Source organism: Notolabrus celidotus, chromosome 23 (genome assembly GCF_009762535.1).
Source record: "Notolabrus celidotus isolate fNotCel1 chromosome 23, fNotCel1.pri, whole genome shotgun sequence".
NCBI classification, from domain to species: domain Eukaryota; kingdom Metazoa; phylum Chordata; class Actinopteri; order Labriformes; family Labridae; genus Notolabrus; species Notolabrus celidotus.
Genome location: NC_048294.1, coordinates 17,657,172 through 17,677,030, shown reverse-complemented (window position 1 = coordinate 17,677,030; position 19,859 = coordinate 17,657,172). Strand labels below are relative to the sequence as shown.

Sequence of the window (19,859 nt, the reverse complement as noted above, 5' to 3'; positions counted from 1 at the left end):
ACATCAGTGTTTGAATATTAGCATTTACATTGTAGACTTTAACGACTCTGTGCACACATCTTTAATGATAGCACAGCAAAATGTTCAAACTAATGATGCTGAATCAGACAAACGAAAATGTTACATAATATATGATCGGATTCAATGCGGCGCAAAAGTTTAATGCAGAAACCTTTAAGATTGGAGGTCTTTTAAAAAAAAACAGAAAAACAAGAAGGGACTAAAATACCTGAGGAAAGAAAAGAATGAAGTTTTGAAAACTGTGAACTATATTCATGAGTTAATTCATTTAAGGATTTGAGTCACAATAGCTGAGAAAGTGTAATAAATACTCTGTAAATATATAAGACGTATGCATATAAATCTGTTGGCAGAAGCAGTCCTGCTCTAATGCAAGATCTGCACATATTTATGCAAATAACAAGCCTTTTAGTTTATCTAGCAGAGTAATATTGATTTCTGCCAACATGAACTGAGTGTAATACTGATTTGATAGTTGTTGATAGAATGACCTAATAATTCACTTTGCAGCCGTTTACATCTGAATACTTGAGATATTTCTCATTCACTCATTTAAATACCCTGTCTCTTTAAGAGATGGATCATCCTATATGATTAATGTCTCGTGTATGTTTTTCACAAAGGCTTTTAAATGAATGTTACTTCAGGTTAAGCTGCTTTAAAGGATTTAAACCAGACTTCTACACAAGCAGGATAGACAGCGTTACGGTCACATGACTTTCCGTGTGGCAAACCTGATGATGGGATGGTTCCTGACAATTTAAATGCAGTGTAATTTAAATGCAAAATACTTCTTATTCAACACTGGCTTTTCTGTTAGTGAGGAAGTAGAACATTTCTGTGTTGGGGTTGTGAATTTATGACCCAATCAGATTGATGGATATAAAAGCTTTCTCGGGCCTTTATAATGCAAAGAGTTCCCTGACTGTGTTGATAAAATCACAAACTGGAAGTCCCACACTATAATTATATCCAGATTTTTTTTTTTAAAGTTACTCAAGGTGTATTTTTATGCATGTAGACTAAAAATAAGTGAAATTAAGCACAAAAAGGTAAATACAGTAAAGAATATTGGTATATAACAGTTTATATAAGTAATATTACTTTATTTGACAGAGGCCTTGCACAACAGTAGTTGCTTGTTTACATCTTTGTTCCCTGGGTCAGAAATATCTAAAATCTATTGCAACATATAAAAAGAACACAGGTTAGCAAATTTACAAACAAACTAACAAAATACATCACAAAACTACTTTACCTTCAGTTCCATGCAAAGGTTTAAATCAGTGATCAAATGACTGCCTCGAGCCATGTTTTCAGTGTTGCTTTAAATAGTCTGAAACTTGTACGGTCTCTGATGTGGGTGGGAATTGAGTTACAGTTTTCTGATTCTCTCACTGAAAAATGCAAACAGTCATCTCTTACTAATGCTCTCGCCTCCTCAGTATTGTTCCTGCAGAGTGACATACGTTGTTTGAGTGGTGGTGGTGCTTATCTACTAATGTATACATCAGACACTCATCAGCAAAACAAAGAACACTGGCAAAAGTCAATAAACAATACTTTTGAATGAAATTATAATGATGAATTTTCACAGGTTGTTTGTAGAGAGTGTATAACAGTTTAAATGTGGTCCCTCCTGCCTGGGGCCAAATGATGACAAGTTGACACAGTCAGTTAGTGTAAAAAGATCATTGAGTGCATGAAGGTCTAAAAGGTAATTGAAGCCTGGTATGTCACTCATTAGGCTAGCTCTCACATTTCTGAATTTGTGTTTTATTTGTTGTAGTAATTCAATATGACATCTGTGACCTTTTTCCATCACTGTCAACGTCAAAACATAACCCAAAAACACAAGGTTACATATTAAGAAGTTACATGCAGTGCGTACAAAATGTCAGGTTAAAAGTTAGGATAGACACAATCTGATTTTAAAAGGTTATGCCTTGGTTCTTTGAATTTGGTTGTGTCCTCTATCTGTGCTGTTAAACCAACCACACTTGCCTCCTGACCTGTTGATTAATGTGGTCTTCTAGGTGACTCCAATGAGAACAAGCCCGTTGTTGGAGCAGAAGAGGAAGAGGTGGCCAAGATGGGCTGTCCCAGTCTGGGTGAACACACACAAGTAGAGGTGGTCATAGAAGAGTCCTACGAGTTTAAGGTAAGCGTGTTTGCCTGTGCTTAAGCTGAATCCTCATCTTCATCAACAGCAGCATGTCATGTAAGCACTCACTGTACTGCAGAAGCTCTTCAACACGAATCATCGACTGATCACTTAGATTTAAAGTCTTCAGTTCAGTTGCAATGAAGTAGTTTGGATAAACATCTCCTAAAAAACTGACCTCAAATGCAAATTGCATCAGCTGCTCTGGTTCAGAGGATGAATTATTCATTTAGTTAACATGTAATGGACTCTCTAATGAGAGGCTGTCATTTGGGTAGTAGACTTGCAGAAGACAACAAATAATAAATTCAAGCTGTCATGTTTTTGTTTTTTTAAAGAAAACAGGAACAAAAGAAGGAACGTTTCTGCATTATAAGTCATTCAACAGGAATAGAGAATATACCGGTGTGGTTGACCACTAAACCAGACTTAAAGCAGACGTTTTAATCTCATACTTTTCAGTTTATTCTCATTTTGTTTGTTTTCTCATAGTGTTGCCTCTGATTTTTGTCTTGAACATGTTGCCATTCACTCAGTGTATTTATGCATTTATTTCATTTTCTCATTTGTCTGTCTGTGTCATTTTTTCATGTGTGTGTGTGCTTGTGCAGAGAGCAGTAAATGAGCTTCTTTGGCGTAAAAAGGTTATACATCTTTCACACTGTTCAGTCTTTCTGTGCATGCCAAGCTTTTTTCCCCCTTTCTACTAACACAACTCTAAAATGTGGTAATAGGGTTGTTTTTTGCTCATCAGATAGTCATGTATGAAGGATTGTGTCCCCACAAAGCCAGCTGTATTAGAATAATAACTGTTGCTGTGGTGCTTTATAGTCGCTGCAAGCTATTTTGCATGAACTTCTTCCTTGCTGCTTTAAGCAGGAAACTCATCCACTCTGCCTGCCTGGAGGTTCCTAGATTTCACATGGAGCATCGCACTCAATTTCACAGCATTGTATTAATTATCACATCCTTAACTTCAGACTTTCAGTGTTATGAAACACTGAATTCTTCAAACGTTTATTTCAAAATGGGAGCTCATTTGAAAATAGTATTTTCACCTTTCTGTGTCTGTGTGGCTGTGATTGGATTAACATCTTGAGGGTTGTATCTTTCCTGTTCTCCCCTGGTCTGTATGCATTTGCATGTTTGCGTTTGTGTGTATGTGTATGTGTATATGTGTGTTTATGCGTGGTTGTGTGTTTAGAATACGGTAGATAAGTTGATCAAGAAGACAAACCTGGCCTTGGTGGTGGGAAGCAGCAGCTGGAGAGAGCAGTTTGTCAGTGCCGTTACTGTCAGCGCAGGTAACACACACAGGCTAACACACACACACACACGCTCACGCTCACACACACACACACGCTCACGCTCACACACACGCACACACACACACACACACACACACACACACAAAAACAGAGTACATATATCAATTTGATTTATGAAAAGTGGTTTTGGTTGACTTCTCTCTTGACTGCATCTTGAAACGATGATGGATGTTGAAAACAAATCAAGTTTGCATCAGCATTTTATTTTGTGCCTTTCCACGACTTCATTTCAGTCTAACTTTAGTCCTTCTGTCATTCAGGCTCCATTGTTAGTAATGATCCTACAAACCCAAAACAGGACAGTTTTTGTGAGACTTATCTTTAGTCCTGCTTTTGAGGTATTGAGACAAGTCCCATCCTTGCCAAGACTACTGATACCATTTTCTTGTCTGTATTCCAAATGTAACTCTACGGCCAACAGCAACTTAGCATAATTTAACATAATGACTGGAAACTCAAAGTGTTGGCATGTGAACGTTTTAACTTTTGGACAGAGTCGGGGTTCCTGTCTAGCTCTGGTCCCCACTCTAATCTAAACTAATCATCACCTGGCTCTAGCTGAATAACAAAGCAATAGGTGTAATCAATCTTCACAAGGAAAGGTCAAACAAAGCATTATGGGATTTGTCATCTGACTGTGCTGAAATCATGTGTTGGTTCTGATAGTTTGCTTGGTTTCAGAAAGTAACAGAAGTTGTGGGGCCAAAACCCCGACTAAATCCAGCATTTTAAAACTGTCAGGAGACAGGTGATCTGAAGCTGTAAACCTATCCCATCAGCTGTGTTTACCTCTTAGCAAAAAAGTGTATATCCAAAATGTTAAGTTACCGGTATTTTCTTTTTTGGGTAAGAACTTTTTTAGACCTTGGGTAAGTTTAGTATTTACAACAGATGATTAGGGCCACATTAAGGAGAACACATTTTGAACATCTTGAAAATAAAGATATAATACTATGTAAATAAAGTCCCACCAAATTTACATGAATAAAGCATTGTATACTTACAGGAATTCACTTAAAGATTTATAACATTAAAATCTTAAGTTTACTTGAAAAAAGTTGTTAGTGTATGAGAATAAAATCATAGATAAGTAAAGTAAAAAACAAGTACAAAATGTATGGTTTAAAACTTTTTTTCCACAAAAAAGATTTACCAGAGTGAAGTCATAAATTTACCAAAATGAAGTCATTCATTTACAAGAATAAAATTATCCATTTACAAAACGTCAGTTGTAATTTCATGATTTGAAAATCGCAATCACAGGCTATGATTACTCTTTAAATAGAATAACATATGGGGGCTATCAGATGGGGGCCAGCGACCTGCACTAAATTATTATTGGGAATCATCTTGTGAACTTTACTTAGCAGTTGGGGAAAAACATCTCTTCTTTATAAGATTCAGTATCTCACACAGTATATTCACAATCCTTGTTCCTATGACATTGTGGTGCTGATGTGGTAAAAGATTGAATATTTAGTTATTTATGAAACTTATTCTAAAGTATGACTTTACAAGATGCTCCAAGTATCTCATTTTAGTGCAGACAGCTGGGCACTCTTCTAATCTCCCCTTTTGAACCAACAAACAGGCGAACTGTAGACTACAATTATGACTTTTTTTTTTCATAAATTTGAAATTGTATCTTTGTTGAAATTCTTTTATCTCTTCTACGTACATCATGGCCCTAATACTCTTTATATTTGTTGTATTGTTACCTTTCTTTTGCCCCTTGTTTCACTTATTAATTTTCTATTCTCACCATCTCTGTTTTTCCTTATCATCCGATGCCCACCCAAAGGAGATGACGATGAGGAGGAAAGTGGCGAGGAGAGGCTGCCTTCCTGTTTTGACTACATCATGCACTTCCTCACCGTCTTCTGGAAGGTTCTGTTCGCCTTTGTGCCGCCTACAGAGTACTGGAACGGCTGGGCCTGCTTCATTGTCTCCATATCACTCATTGGTGTCCTGACAGCCGTCACTGGTGATCTGGCGTCACATTTCGGCTGCACGATAGGACTGAAGGACTCGGTGACAGCTGTGGTGTTTGTAGCGCTGGGGACATCGGTGCCAGGTGAGATGAAGTTGTTGAATGTGTGGAGAGCAATGACAGGGCATTTAGTATTCATGCCTTGTTTTTTAAATTCATACATACCAAATCATAAATACCTCATGACACTTCACATATACTTTTAGACCCTACCTTTTGTAATAATATTGAAAGAGACCAAACTGAATCCACTGGCAACAGTGGCGTGGAAAAACTTCTTGTAAGGTGGTAACTTTGAGCAGAACTTCAACCAGAACTGATGGATCACCCCCTTCAGGTGTTGTTTCAAGATTAAAATCAGTGTAAGCCTATAGCAGCATAACTAGGGAATTAGTCCAAGGCAAGTTAGCAATAAACTTTGTTAAAGATATATATTTTTTAATATTTAAAAGGAGTAAGGTTGTCTGTCTCCTGTAATCAGGAGGGACGGCTGTGGCCTTGTGGGTAGAGTCGGTCGTCTATCAATCGGACGAGTGGTGGTTCGATCCCAGCTCCTGCAGTCACGTGCCAAAGTGTCCTTGAGCTAGACACTGAACCCCAAATTGCTCTCTGTGTTGATCGGGGAGTGGTGAATGTGTATGAATGAGATTAGCTAACACTGATGGTCCCTTACTATAGCAGCCTCTGCCATCAGTCAGTGAATGTGGTGTGAATGGTGACGAGTAGTGTAAAAGCACTTTGAGTGGTCAGAAAGACTAGAAAAGCGCAATATAAGTACAAGTCCATTTATCATTTCCCATAATCAAACTTGTAGGAGACGAAGAACAGGGGCCTGATAGTTGAAGGCTCTGTCTCCCATACTACTTTTGGCAACACAAGCACACTTGCATTCTGGAGGCATAATATTCTGGAGGGGTAATGGGGAATCTTGTGCTCTTTCAAACATGACATAAAGAGCTTTGTAGTGTAGAAAAAGGATTTTAATATATAAGCATTTTTTCCAACCAGACTCCAAACCCCCTCCTACACCCCTAAAAAAGAAACAGTATCCAAATGTCAGATATTACAAACAAGCAAACACATATAAAGAAGGAGGTCTGATCCTCTCTCCTCTATCTGATTCTAATAACAGCCGCCCTCAGTAAGCTGCCTGAAAATCAAAATTGAATTGTAAAACGGTAGCTCCTTCACAGCTTCCAGCCTGAGCCTGTCTCCGCCTGGAGGGGACATGTTGTCCCTGGGCCTTAATTCAATTCCCTTCCTTATCCTCTCGTCAGCCGCTTTATCGTTGCCCCTTCATATGATTTATAGAAACAGCGTCTCTGCTGCTCTTCCAGGCGGTAACTTTGATGGCTTGCAGCACAGTCTCAGGAAAGTGGAATTTGAATCCATTTCTTCAGCAGCAGTATTATATAGTGCATTGAATTTGGAAGAAATAAATACAGATTTGATAACCGTTAACACCATGTGTCCTGTAACGAAGCACATTGATGTTCATTTTTTGGTTTCTGTTGCTGTTACTTTTCTTATCCTTCAGTATTTTTCTTCATCTCTTTTTTCTTTGTCATTCGAATTCAGTGTTTACTCTCCCTCTTTTCTCCTTGCCTCCCCTGTCTGTTCTTTCCTCATACCCCTCCTCACTTATCTCCTAAACTTGCTCTTCTGCCCCATCCCGGTCAATTTATTATTCTGACTTGCTGTTACCACACTCCCTCCCTCTCTCCTTTCCTCTTATTGGCTGTTATGTTTCCACCATTGTATCATCCATCATTCTTAGTGTGCTGTGGTACCCAGGTATGTGTGTGTGGGTGAAAAAGTGTTTCCTCTGATGAGGTGATGCAACTTTGGATGCAGCACATCCCATAGGTCATTATATCTTTCTCAGGGAGTGTGTGCACCCTTGTGTGTATATGTGTGCATGAGTCTGATCGCCCTAAAGCTTGTTAGCAGCATTCATCTCCTCTCTTGTTTCTTGCTTCACAGCCTTCCCTCCTGCAGATTTATAAAAGCATTTCTGTATTATTTCAATGGAGACTCACTGGAGGATTATCCATCCACTTACACCAGATTTGCAGATTCAGGCAATTAGAGGGCAAATGTTGATCGGCTTGAATTGAATGCTGTGAACTACTGAATGTTTCAGGCTGTTTAAGGGCTTTATGGAGCTCATTTGTAACCATGTGAACAATTTAAGTTTCGCTGTGGTTTGATATTCTCATTGCTAAGTCCTGCAGAGTCCAAAGCTCTCTCAAATCATGTCTGCATGAACTGAGGGAGTCTTGACTTTTTGATTTGTGTGACACTGAAGACTCTTTCAGTGCATGTTTGCCAGCCAAGTCCAGTGACAACATATGGGCAAATTATTTTGGAACTGCTTAACACAGAAGAAACTGTCAAAACTATGTTCTGTCTATTATCCATGGAAACAGCAAACATTGCAATTTTGTCTCATTTGATGGAGGTTACTGCTCCCCAAACATTTATTAATGACATATCAATCATGCCATAGCATTTTTTCAGCTACTGGAAGCTGAACCATTGCAGTCATTACTCTCAGTAATGCACATTTAAATTGACATTTATAGCTTGGCTTAGGAGATGGATTGGAGAATCAGTTTCATGTGCTCAGCAATAGGCTGGTTGAGGGAATTTTAGCCAGGGGCGAAAAGTGTGGGGAGGGGCCTAAAAAGGGATATAAAAACTGTGAACGCACTGTCCAGTAATTCCAAAATGATCTTGGCCTACTTGCCAATTTCTACACAGTTACACTGAGGAATAGGCCAGATTTGCTTGAACATAATGTCTTGGCATTTATTATTATTATTATTATTGTTGTTGTTGTTGTTGTTGTTGTTGTTGTTGTTGTTGTTGTTATTGTTATTATTATTATTATTATTATTATTATTATTATTATTATTATATTTATATTTATATTAATTTTATAAATGTATTTTATAAATGTATTTTATTGTTACATTTTTCAACATACAGACTACAACACAACCACAAAACTTAGAAGACACAGATACCCCACAATAATATAAATAAAAAATAAATGTTAAAAGGACTATTTTTATAGCGCATTCTCCAGTCTTTAATATTAAATGTCACATTCACGCCACATTCCTTCACTGATGACAGAGGCTGCTACGTAAAGAGCCCATCAGTATTAACTAATCCCATTCACACACTGTTGGCACAGCACGAGGGGTTGTTCGGGGTGAAGAGTCTTCCCCGAGGACACTTCTGCATGTGGACAGTGGGACCGAGCATTGAACCCCCGACCTTTCCGTTGAGATAACATAAGATAAGATAAGATAGTCCTTTACTCGAGATACACATAAAAACAAGACAAAACTAAACTAACCCAGACAAAAGACAACCACACAAAGTTAGACTTGGCATTGATAAATATAGCAACACTTCAACCTGAACCTGGCATATTGCAGGGAAATATTACACCTGAATTAAAAAAAAATATATATTTTCTACACCTAAGATGTTTAAGAAATAATAAGTGTTAAGACTGGTGCTTTAACATTTTTCCATAAACCTTTGTTTTTGACTAAGGAGCTTTAACATATGTATTCTTGATACATGGCATAGCACTGGTATCCTCCCAATCTATTGAAATAGTTATTTAAGCCACGAACATACCATACATGAGAGTCTGCTGCACAGTATGTGGTAGGGTGAGGGAAGCTTCAGATCATCCAAACAAGGTAATGCGTAAGGTTCAACCTTTAAGTCATGCATTTTACAGTACCAGCCAAAAAGGCCAAATCTGTGAACATGACCAAAAAGCATGACCAAGAGTGCCCTTTGCTATATTGCAGCAGATGGATGGAAGGATGCATATGATGCAATGAATCTTATTATTTTGTCATCATCTACTGTAATGCCAGCATTTGCAAGAACACTGTGTTTATATGTGTAGCAGCAATAAATGTGCAGTTTCATCACTAACCCCCCAATCTCATTCCCCGTATGTAAACAAACACCAACTTTTCATTACTTTTTGTGTGGTCTGTTACAAACAGGATTACAACTCATCCCCCTCAGGAAAGTTTGGGGGATTCTTTTTTATGCATGTTGGGACGTGAATTTAAACAAATCTGGCTGACACATAAAAAAAGTATTGAGGCTCATCTCACCAGCTCGTCTATAAATAGAAAATAAGCCGAGACAGGCGTATAACAACTGGCAGCCTTGGTGCTCCATCCAGTAGAGTCTCAGCACATTTTACCCAATTCTTTCAAATGTTAAGCACCAAATGGCTTCACCCACAGACACCCAAGGCATTTTTCAGCATTTACTGCATTCTCTCTCTAATATTGATGTCATTAAAAGTGGTGAAAACAGAAAATCTAACTCAAATTTCACCTGAGATTTTTGTCAATGCTAAAGAATGTAGGCCATGTAAAAGTAAGCATCCAATCCCCTCTGGAGCTTTTTATTCGATGCTCATGAGAGAAAACCCCAAAATTATGGATCAGCGTTTTTGTTGAATTAACAGGAACTATTAAGAAGGCGACCAGCTAACATGTTAGCTTGTTATTTAGCTTGTTAGCTACCTGTGCTAATAACAAACACTAGTTCTTGGAAGTTCTTATTGTTTAATGTGTGACATAAAAACTGCAGAAGAAGTATATTTCTGCCACTACAAGAGATACTATGGAGTCTTCTCTCTGTTTACTGTTGATTCAGATCTAATTTTGAAAGCTTGAACAGGTTTCACTCCTAAGCTTGTATACACATTGTTGTGTTTCTCTTAATCTCTACAACAGAAGTGGTGACAGTTAATTAGGCCTGATTCACAGTTAGACCCATTTCTAAAATAAGATATAAGGTTGAAAAAACTAATTTCCCTCAAAGATAGGTGAAAATGCAGAAGATAAGACACCCAGATTGACTGATTGGTGTGACAAGATCTTGTGTCACATGGTCTCATGATACTTCAGAGTTTCAACATTTGTCATTGAGGTGATTAGCTGTCCTCAGAACATAGCATGGGTTTTTTCCCTGCATATTAAACTACAAGGCACTGCTTCAGCCTAATTTCCATACAGTCCTCGGACCTTGTCAGAGTCTGACAGGTGTTTCATGAAGAACACCGGTTTCCAAGGACAGCCCTTGGTGAATTTGTCTTTTTTTCCCAAAGGGTAGGACATTTTTTCCTTTATTGATAGGACAGCTAAAGAACAACAGGACATTTGGGCAGTAGAGAGAAGGGGAAGACATTCAGAAAATGGTCAAGGCCTGCTGCGACGGGGACTATTGCCTCTGTGCTTGGGGCACAGTCTTAAACCACTAGGATCTGTCAAGTGTTACGTCATTATTAGCATAACACCAATTTGGTGGCAGCGCTGCATAGAAATCAGTCCAATATAGTGGAAAAGGTGATGCAAAAACTAGCAAAGAAGATGCTTGAATGTTTTTTGTTAATGCTAAAGGCAAGGATGATGCCAATATTTTGTAGTACGCTGATCTCCATATACGCGTTAAACCTGCGGAGGGATCTCTGATTCAGTTGTCATCATTCGTTCCTGTTAACAAAGACTCCAGACTGCATATTATTTCATATACTGACAGACCTCAGAGTTATACAGAGCAACACCAGACTTGATCAAATGTCCTGTTTTTGTTTTCACTTTGTTTGCTGTATTTGACAATCCATACTCAGACAGAAAGTAGAACTCCACTGACATTCAGTACAAGATTATGACTAGTGGAAACATTTCAAAGTGGAGCTGTCCTAAACAATACAATAGTCTTGCATTTTGTGACTTTAATTGGAATATAGGACTATTTTTCCAGTCATACATTTCATCATTGAAGTTTTCTTATAGTGTTAATTATCATCTCAGCTCATTCTCAGTCTCATTTTCATTATTGTATAACTTTTACTATTTACTGTAAAAACCGTAACATCGGTCACACCAGTACATAAGAGGCAGTTAGTTTTTGGACGTCTGTTAGAAGGAAGAAAAGGTTTTAAATGTCTTTCTCTGTGATGATTCTAATTGCGTTCAACAAAATCCACAACATGCTGTTTTTGTGCAGTTGTGTAGCTCTGTCTGTACCATCTCTTCACCATGAGGAGTTTGTTGTCCTGCTAGTTACTGGTACTAGTCAGTTCACAGCGACATAGCCACTTGTAATACACGATGAATAAGGTGGAATTTTCAATCCTGCAGTGAGTGACAGTTGTGGCTGCTATGTGGTTATGACAGCTCATGTCTGTGATAAGGCTTAAGTTAGATTATATCTCCATCATATGGATAAAATCCCTCTCTCTGCATTTACGCTTACATATTTGTCACACGTCGAGGACACAGCCCATTTTTTGGATAAAAAGTAAGGACATCAAAAGTGCATCTTACACCCAGACTTTAGAGGAGTTCAGAGTCTCATAGTCCTTTTTGTTGCCCTTTGGTATTTCTGAGAGAACAATGTGTGGGTGGTGGTGTGAAAGACATTAACACTAAAAACATTAAAAGTCAATTTGACGACACTTATTTCCAAATTGTTCTAAAATGTCTCTTTCCCTTCCAGACACATTTGCCAGCAAGGTTGCTGCAATCCAGGACCAGTACGCCGACGCCTCCATCGGAAACGTCACTGGCTCCAACGCCGTCAATGTCTTCCTTGGCATAGGAGTGGCATGGACCATCGCTGCCGTCGTCTGGCGCTCCAAGGGTAAGGAATTCAGAGTGGACCCAGGTAACCTGGCCTTCTCTGTCACCCTCTTCACCATCCTCGCCATTTTCTGTGTTTTCGTACTGCTGTACCGGCGACGAGCATCAGTGGCAGGCGGAGAGCTGGGCGGACCGCGGACTTGCAAGGTCATAACATCGCTGCTGTTCGTCTCCCTGTGGTTGCTTTACATCATGCTGGCTTCACTGGAGGCCTACTGCCATATACCAGGGTTTTAAATGGAGAGGAGAGGAGATGGAGAGAGACACTGCCAACATGATGATAAAGAGAGAGAGGGATAGATGGAGGAATTTTCAAAAATAGATGAGACAAGAAAATACAGAAAGATGAGGTGGACGGAAATGGATGAATTTTTTTTTTTTCAGTTCTCTATTTTTAAGTTAAATATTCCTGCATCTCAGACAAACATTCTCTTTTTAATTTATTTTTATTTTCTGAAAAAGATCATATACTATTAAGAAATCTAAAAAAATCTCTGATATATCAAAAGTTATTTTTGTACCGTGGTGTTGATTAAGAAAGAGTCAGCTTTAAGAATTCATGAGCCTGGACTGTAAAGATGCAAAGCAAGCTTTAAGGGATGCTTTTATGTAGTTCCAGTTTACTGCCAAACAAGGACAGGAGTAAAAGATATAGACAGCAAGGAGAGCTGTTAGCCAATCAGCCAGCCTCTGAAGGTAAAAACAAGGAGGAAGAAGCAGGAAAGGGTGAAAGTTAAAAGTGGAAAAGTTGAGAGAGGTAGCTTGAGGCATCAAACTTGGAAAAAAGTCTGCGTAAAGTTAAGGAGGAACCAGAGTGAGGATGACAGAAAAAGTAGGAGATGCATAGATGGGCAAAAATAGTCTGTACCACCTCCTCTCTCTCTTGCTTTCTCCATCTTCACCGAATGGGAACAATGGATCCTCCCATTACACCCGCTGAACTCTAATTTTATCAAAGACTTGTTACTTTTAACTCATTCCCCCAATTGTACACACACAAACACACGATTTGGGGCCCTCAGGTGAATCTGCAATGGAGGAACACTCACTAACTCGTGAGCGAGTGAGCAAGATAAAAACTGACAAGCTTTTTCGTCTTGACCTTTTTTCCTTCTCTTCTCGAATACACTGTGCAAAATCCAACATCCACGCAACAAGAAGCCACACACACACTCTACAGACTGTAAACACTCCCTCCTCCCTCCCTCTTGCCTTACCCTCCTGTAGGAACTGTCTCAAAGTTGTGATAATGAATCGCTGTAGTCACCACAACCCTCTTTTCAATCGAGCCAATCCCAACTTCCTTCCATTCCATGCCAATCAGCAGCCTCGTGAAGGGAAAACACCCTCCCCCATTTTTTCTAAACTTTTCAATGGCGTCACGTGTTGATGTTGTTACCGTGCAATTGTAAAAAGAGACTTATGAATATTGTATTAAGAGATGGAGACGAAGAAGGTTAAAGCAGGTCGTTTGAAGGATTGGCTGTTCTGCAAATGATCAAGATGTTGGATTAGCAGCTGAAAGAAATCTCATATTTGGGATGGAGAAACTAAGAAAAGTCCACCTAGAGGTAGTTGTTTTTCTTGCTATTAAGAAGCGTTGTGCACTACACATTGTGAGGTACACTGTTTACACTCTAAAGTTGAATCAAATGGCCGGGGATCAAACATACGAACAAACAGAGCTGGGAAAATGATGTAAAACCAGAAGACCACCACTAACGAGACAATGGTAGGACCAATCAGAATGAAGGATCTGACCTCGACAACAAAGAAGATCAAATTGGCGATGACGGTGTTGTCGAAGACAAATCAAAACTATTACCATATCCAGTGTTTCTAATTGTACATTATAAGAACCTTTCTTCATGTGTGTGAGAAAACTCTGATATATCATTTATGTGAAGTCCCCCTCTTTGTAAGGCAAACCCTCAAGGAGGAAAAGGAAGCTCCATGTGCCCTTTTTTCTCCTAAAAACACTTCAAGGAAATCCATCAGGAGGGAAAAAGGACATTAAGGCTGATGATGACTAACATAAAACCAGTGATGACTCACAGACGGAGAGAAAAGTGGAAGCGCTCTGAGGGGAGATGTACGGCAGCTCTGAAATATCACATGACTGTTCTGCATAAGTTGTAACATTTTCGGTGTTTCTTTGTACTCAACATCCCAAGTCTCTGTTATCCAAAGATTTAAGAGAACACTGTCACGGATCACAGTTCATTGAAAGTGTGCAGTTGTAACTTGTACAAGTCCCAAAAGCCGGCAGCTTAAGCTAAAAGACTGGCAAGTTTAAATTTATAATGTGTACACACTACAGATAAATATGTTTAACCATTGGTATTATTTATAGGGACGGGCCTGTTTCAAAAGCTGTGCTTTATTTTTTGATTTTGTGAGGACTCATTATTCAGGCATGGTGTGAGAGAAGTGAAAGTGAAAGGAAGATATCAGAACACCTCATTAAGAGATTATTTTGCCACATATCATCTGAAATCAACCATTTTGTTAATGTTTGTTTGAGAATGTGTGGAATCCAGGTTTACATTAAGTCTGTGTCAACACCTCTGCTATGCCCTCTGGCTGGTCTGAAGCTTGACAGAAGAAATGGCATATGGCTTGTCAGTGCAAATGATTGTTAAAAGTAATCCCTGTTAACAACAGCATAGAGAGGAAATATCTGCAACCGTTTTCTCCCCAGACTGCCCACAACCCTTTTTTGTAATCTTCAAAGAAAACCCTGAGAGAAAACAATAATTAAACTCTATGTTTTACAACTGTTCACTAAGAGAAAAATGGGACTGAAAACAACAATTTAGCTGCCCACTATTCGCCTTGTTAAATATGGACAAATTACCTACTGCTTTCATTCCTTTGTGAGTGCACAGGAAGCTCAGTCGTGACCAGGCTACATAAACACAAGCATTTGCAAAGGTGAGTGCTTGTTCAAATAGGTGGTAAGTGGTTATTTGAAGCAGAGAAGATGCGTTCATGTTTTCCCTGCTCTCTCAAATGTCACACTTTAAATACAACAGAACGCCTAGTGTCTTCTGACAACTGTAAAGAAAAGGACAAACTTTAATGGTGATCAGTGATAGCACTCAAAGACTCAATGTTTAGTTTCAAGTAAAGGGATCAGCTGTTTTTAGATGAGCTCAGCCAAAATGTAATGATGCAGGGAGGGGAGTTTGGTCACCTGGCATGATGATCTTACTCTAATTCAAAGGGATACATGAAGGCATGCTAAAGGTTTCTACCTTGCACGACACAAGAGCTGCCCCAGAGAAGATGAACTTTAGTGTCTTGCTCAGAAAATTTTCAGCATGTAATGTGCTTGCAGGGGCGTAAACAGGGTTCTAGAGATACTGACATATTTAGCCCCCCCCCCCCTTACACCCCATGCAACCCTCCCAAGAAAATCTGTAAATAGTTAGCTGTTTGTTATTTTTCCATACAAATTTGTTTCCCCAGATGAATGTTTGCTGGATTTTTTTTCCCACTCATATTATTTGTAAAATTTTAAAACATGTTTAAGTTTTACAGGACAAAAACAGCCATGTTAGCAGAGGCAATGCAGGAAAGTCAGGAAGTATACACCATTTCTCATCTTCGCCCCTGCATGTTAGCTTATCGATGCTTTAATTCCAACTACAACTAAGGTTTACCCCAATATAAGTTAAATTGTACTGAGTTGTAATTTAAAAAATCTCCAAAATGACTAATCTAATTCCTTCATTTTCTCAGTCTGTTTGCTCATACTGTATCTCAAACAAGAGAGTATGTATGAAGTCATCCGTTTGACATAACCAGCATGTTGGCATGGCTCCTGGTCCACTGTGACGCCAGGATGCATGTCAGGCCAACCCTGCTTTTCTCAATGAGTTCTGTTACAGTCACCAGTTTAAGAATGAGTGGGCGGGATAATAGTGCTGCTGACGCCACAGGAACACAAGAATACTGGGACCGGTTTAGAAATGTAGGCTTTTTAAAGGTTGATAAGCCTTGCTGGAGGATGGCTGAGTGTATGTGTGTGAGTGTGTGTGTGCACGCGCATGCTTTTTAAGGGAGTGAAAAAATGCAACCATATTTTTAGTCTCCAGTCTGTTGCTTAGCGACCATCCATCTAAAAGCCGTTGTCTTCATGACTGTCGCCGTTGTGTGTGTGACATTACGTGCGTGTCATCCTGCTTCTCGTTTTGTCTGCTTGCCCTTCCTCAAGTCAAAGTGACATTATAGATTCTCATTTCTTCTTCTTCTTCTCCCTCGTGGCGGATGAATTCAACCTATATCACTGACCTTTCTTTCCTTTTTTCTGACACCTTTTCTTTTTTTACTTTTCTTCCTCGTGCCTCCCCTTGTTTCCATGAGTATCTGTTGTGTGAAGCCCTGCATGTCTGTATTTGCCTTTATTTGAGAGCATTTTGTGTGTGCCAGTTGGTGTTGTAATCTCCTTATAAGGGCTTGTCCTGTGTGTCCCTGGCTGAGTCCCATATGCTAGATTAATGAATTAGAATGTCAACATGACCCCATGTAGGAAAAAAATGGCTGAAATTGGTAACCCTCCCTTCTGTGTGTTTGCCTGTGTGTGTGCCTGTGTGTGTGAAGGAAAGCCTCATGGACTGTACCTGATACTCTCCGTTACCCAATATAAGTGTATGAACGTTAGAGGTGTGTGTGAATGAGGACTGTTAGTAATGGAATTAGGTTGTTGACCTTACACTCTCTGACTTAAGTCTAGACGCAGAGGCAGTCACATGCAGTCATCAGATTTATTTTCTATACATGTACTGTAAATGCACGAACACAGATGACACACAAACACACACACACACACACACACACACACACACACACACACACACACACACACACACACACATGAAAGATGGCCTGAGACAATAACTGATGTGCAATTATTTCTTTCATGTTGTAACTGTCAGAACATGGTTGCGAGGTCAATTTGCTGTATGCGTGTGTGAGTACATGTGTGTATGCGGTGTTTACAGTCATAGCTAGGTGTGCAAATAATTTCTATTATGTTATTTTGGAGGCTATCAGCATTATTATGAGAAGCAGCTGCTGTCATGTCTAATATTATCCCTTTTTAAAACACAGATGTCTCTCTTTCTGGTTGATAATCTTTACAAGACGACTTAAAACTTGCAAGAAAAAGTCATTTTCAAAAAGCTTTTACAGACTGTCAATGTTTTCAAAGCATATCAGCAAAATATGGAATTTAGGAACACAGATTTGAGAAAAATATGGATTGTAAATAAGTAATTTAAATGGTTTTGTTCCCCAGTTGTGAAGACCCTTAAGTTATCAGACTGATGAGGTAAACTGAGCCAAACTTTCTCTGTTTTGTTTTTTTTGCTTTGATCCATGTGAAGATGCATTTAAAGGATTAGTCTTCTGAACAAAAAAAGAATACTAAAAAGCAGTATTTCTGTGAAACGCAGTATTATATTTTTGTCATGTTTGCAGATTTTGAACCGGCCCTTGCTGTGTGTGTTTATAAGAGAGAGGGAGACCCAAACCCTAAAAAGTATATTTATTCGCCACTATATATCTATGTGTTTTTTGTTTTTATCTCCTTCTTTCACTCTACTATCAACCTCTCAATTGCTCTCTATCTTATTGATAATTATATATTTTATTGATTTCTACACTCCATTTTATCAATATATCATGCAGCCCTATTTATGAGGTCACAAAGTGCTTTGATATAAATATCTGTTGTTTTATTTTTCCATTTATTTCATTGTTATTATGATTATATTGTACATTTTTGTTGCATTCCTTTCCACTGTTTTTTGTTGTTTTTGCGATTTGTTTTGTATAAAAAGTCCTCAGAATAAGGAAGAACAAATTAGCATCATAACAAATTTCTGTGCCCTTATCCTTTTTATTGTGAGTGCGTAGGAGAGTGTGTGTGTGTGTGTGTGTGTGTGTGTGTGTGTGTGTGTGTGTGTGTGTGTGTGTGTGTGTGTGTGTGTGTGTGTGTGTGTGTGTGGATGCGTGCATTTCTTCATATCATTCCTACCATGAGTGTGTCGCTGCATGATATAAAGTCATTCTGAATACAGTGTTGATGTTGGAAATGTTGTAGTAAAGAGTAAAGTATTTTTAAACGCTGAAAATGACATGACATTAAAAACGATATAGATGTTTACAAAGACCAAACTTTTCTGTTGTCCTTCTTTTTCTCAAACATGAAATAAAACTTGACTGGCAAATGCTCAGCAGAGTGTCTTTTTCTTTTTTTCTAATAGAGGAAGTCTTTCCTCATAAGGGCTGGTGATATTTCTCAAAATGAAGATGCTAATTTCCTTAAATGCCTTGCAATTAGCAAATGATCTACGGTAATCATGTTTAGTTTAAACTGATTATAACTGGGGTTTGAATAGCTGCAGCTATGCTTCAAATTTCTATTTTCAAACATCCTATTTTTTAAGCACTTTTGGGTGCAGATTTGAAAATCACTCACATCAGACTCAGATTAAACATACTTCTGACACATGTCTGCACTGTCAGGATAGATCTCTGGAACCTTAAAGGTCAAATCTAAAAACAACACTTCTTTTTATTGCTACAGCTTTTGATGTTTATTTCTCTACAAGATTAATTTCCTTCCAGCGGCTGATGGAGGACAAAGTCTGCAGTCCCTCTAAATGATAAATGGACTTTATATCTCTGCAGTGCTTTTATCTGCAGTGGAATTCAAACAGACACGGCGAGATCAGGGTGTTAGCCTGACCATTAGGAGCAGTTTTGGTGGCGACCTCTGGTCTTAAAATATGAAGCCAATGCCGAAGTGTTAAAAACTGCAGTTCATGACACTGGAAATCACATAAGTACATAAAAGTAAGTAAAGTTAATGGTGACACTTTACAATAATGGCACACAGTGAATTCATGCTTAATTCATGTTGAAGTAATGCATGACTCATGATGAATTGCTGTATGAATTAATAAGGGGTTCACTTTTAATTCCTGTTGTTCACCATGAACTAATGATCATGTCACGATGACTTCATGTAATTACAATGTGTTTAATACATCACTGGTTAAGGCATGTTAATTCAGTTACTTGATACATCAATTCATGCATGAACCAAATTTGCTGGACATACAAGGATTTTTGAGGACCATACATGTAAATATTATCTCAGCTGATCTTTTAATATGATATTTTTGAGAACAAACTCAATGATGGGTGTTGAGTTTGCTCTCAAAAATATGAAGTTTTAAATATCTACGTAAATACTATTTACATGTATCCTAAGAAAAAAAAAAACCTTGTATGTCCGGCAAATTTGGCCATACATTAATTGATGTATGAAGTTAATTACCATACTTTAACTAATGATGAAAGAAACATGTTGTCATTACATGACGTCATAGTGACAGGATCATTAGTCATGCATTACTTCAACCTACAGATTCTGTAGAGCGCAGGGAAATTGGCAGAGCATTCCAGAGTCTAGAGCCTGCAAAGCTCTGTCGCTACGAGTGCTGAGGTGTGTACGTGGAGCAGATAGAAAATGTAAAATGGTTGACCTGAGTGGGCGAGATGGCTGCTAGGGGTGAACGAGTTCTGACAAATATTCACCAGATAATCAATATTGCATGATGTTAAAATGTGTTAGGATTCTACCA

At 38.6% G+C, this 19,859-nt stretch overlaps 1 protein-coding gene across 1 annotated transcript in view; it reads left to right on the top strand.

Annotated features, from left to right (window-relative positions):
- The window catches only part of slc8a4b (solute carrier family 8 member 4b), a 65,855-nt gene extending 53,240 nt beyond the window's left edge, over positions 1 to 12,615 (top strand). Inside the window, exons 12-16 of the mRNA XM_034676089.1 lie at positions 2,058 to 2,182; positions 2,797 to 2,829; positions 3,390 to 3,489; positions 5,315 to 5,587; positions 12,059 to 12,615. Of these exons, the coding sequence (XP_034531980.1) occupies positions 2,058 to 2,182; positions 2,797 to 2,829; positions 3,390 to 3,489; positions 5,315 to 5,587; positions 12,059 to 12,438 (911 nt within the window). The 3' untranslated portion in view covers positions 12,439 to 12,615. The remainder of the gene's footprint in view (positions 1 to 2,057; positions 2,183 to 2,796; positions 2,830 to 3,389; positions 3,490 to 5,314; positions 5,588 to 12,058) is intronic.
- Positions 12,616 to 19,859: the final 7,244 nt, after the last annotated feature.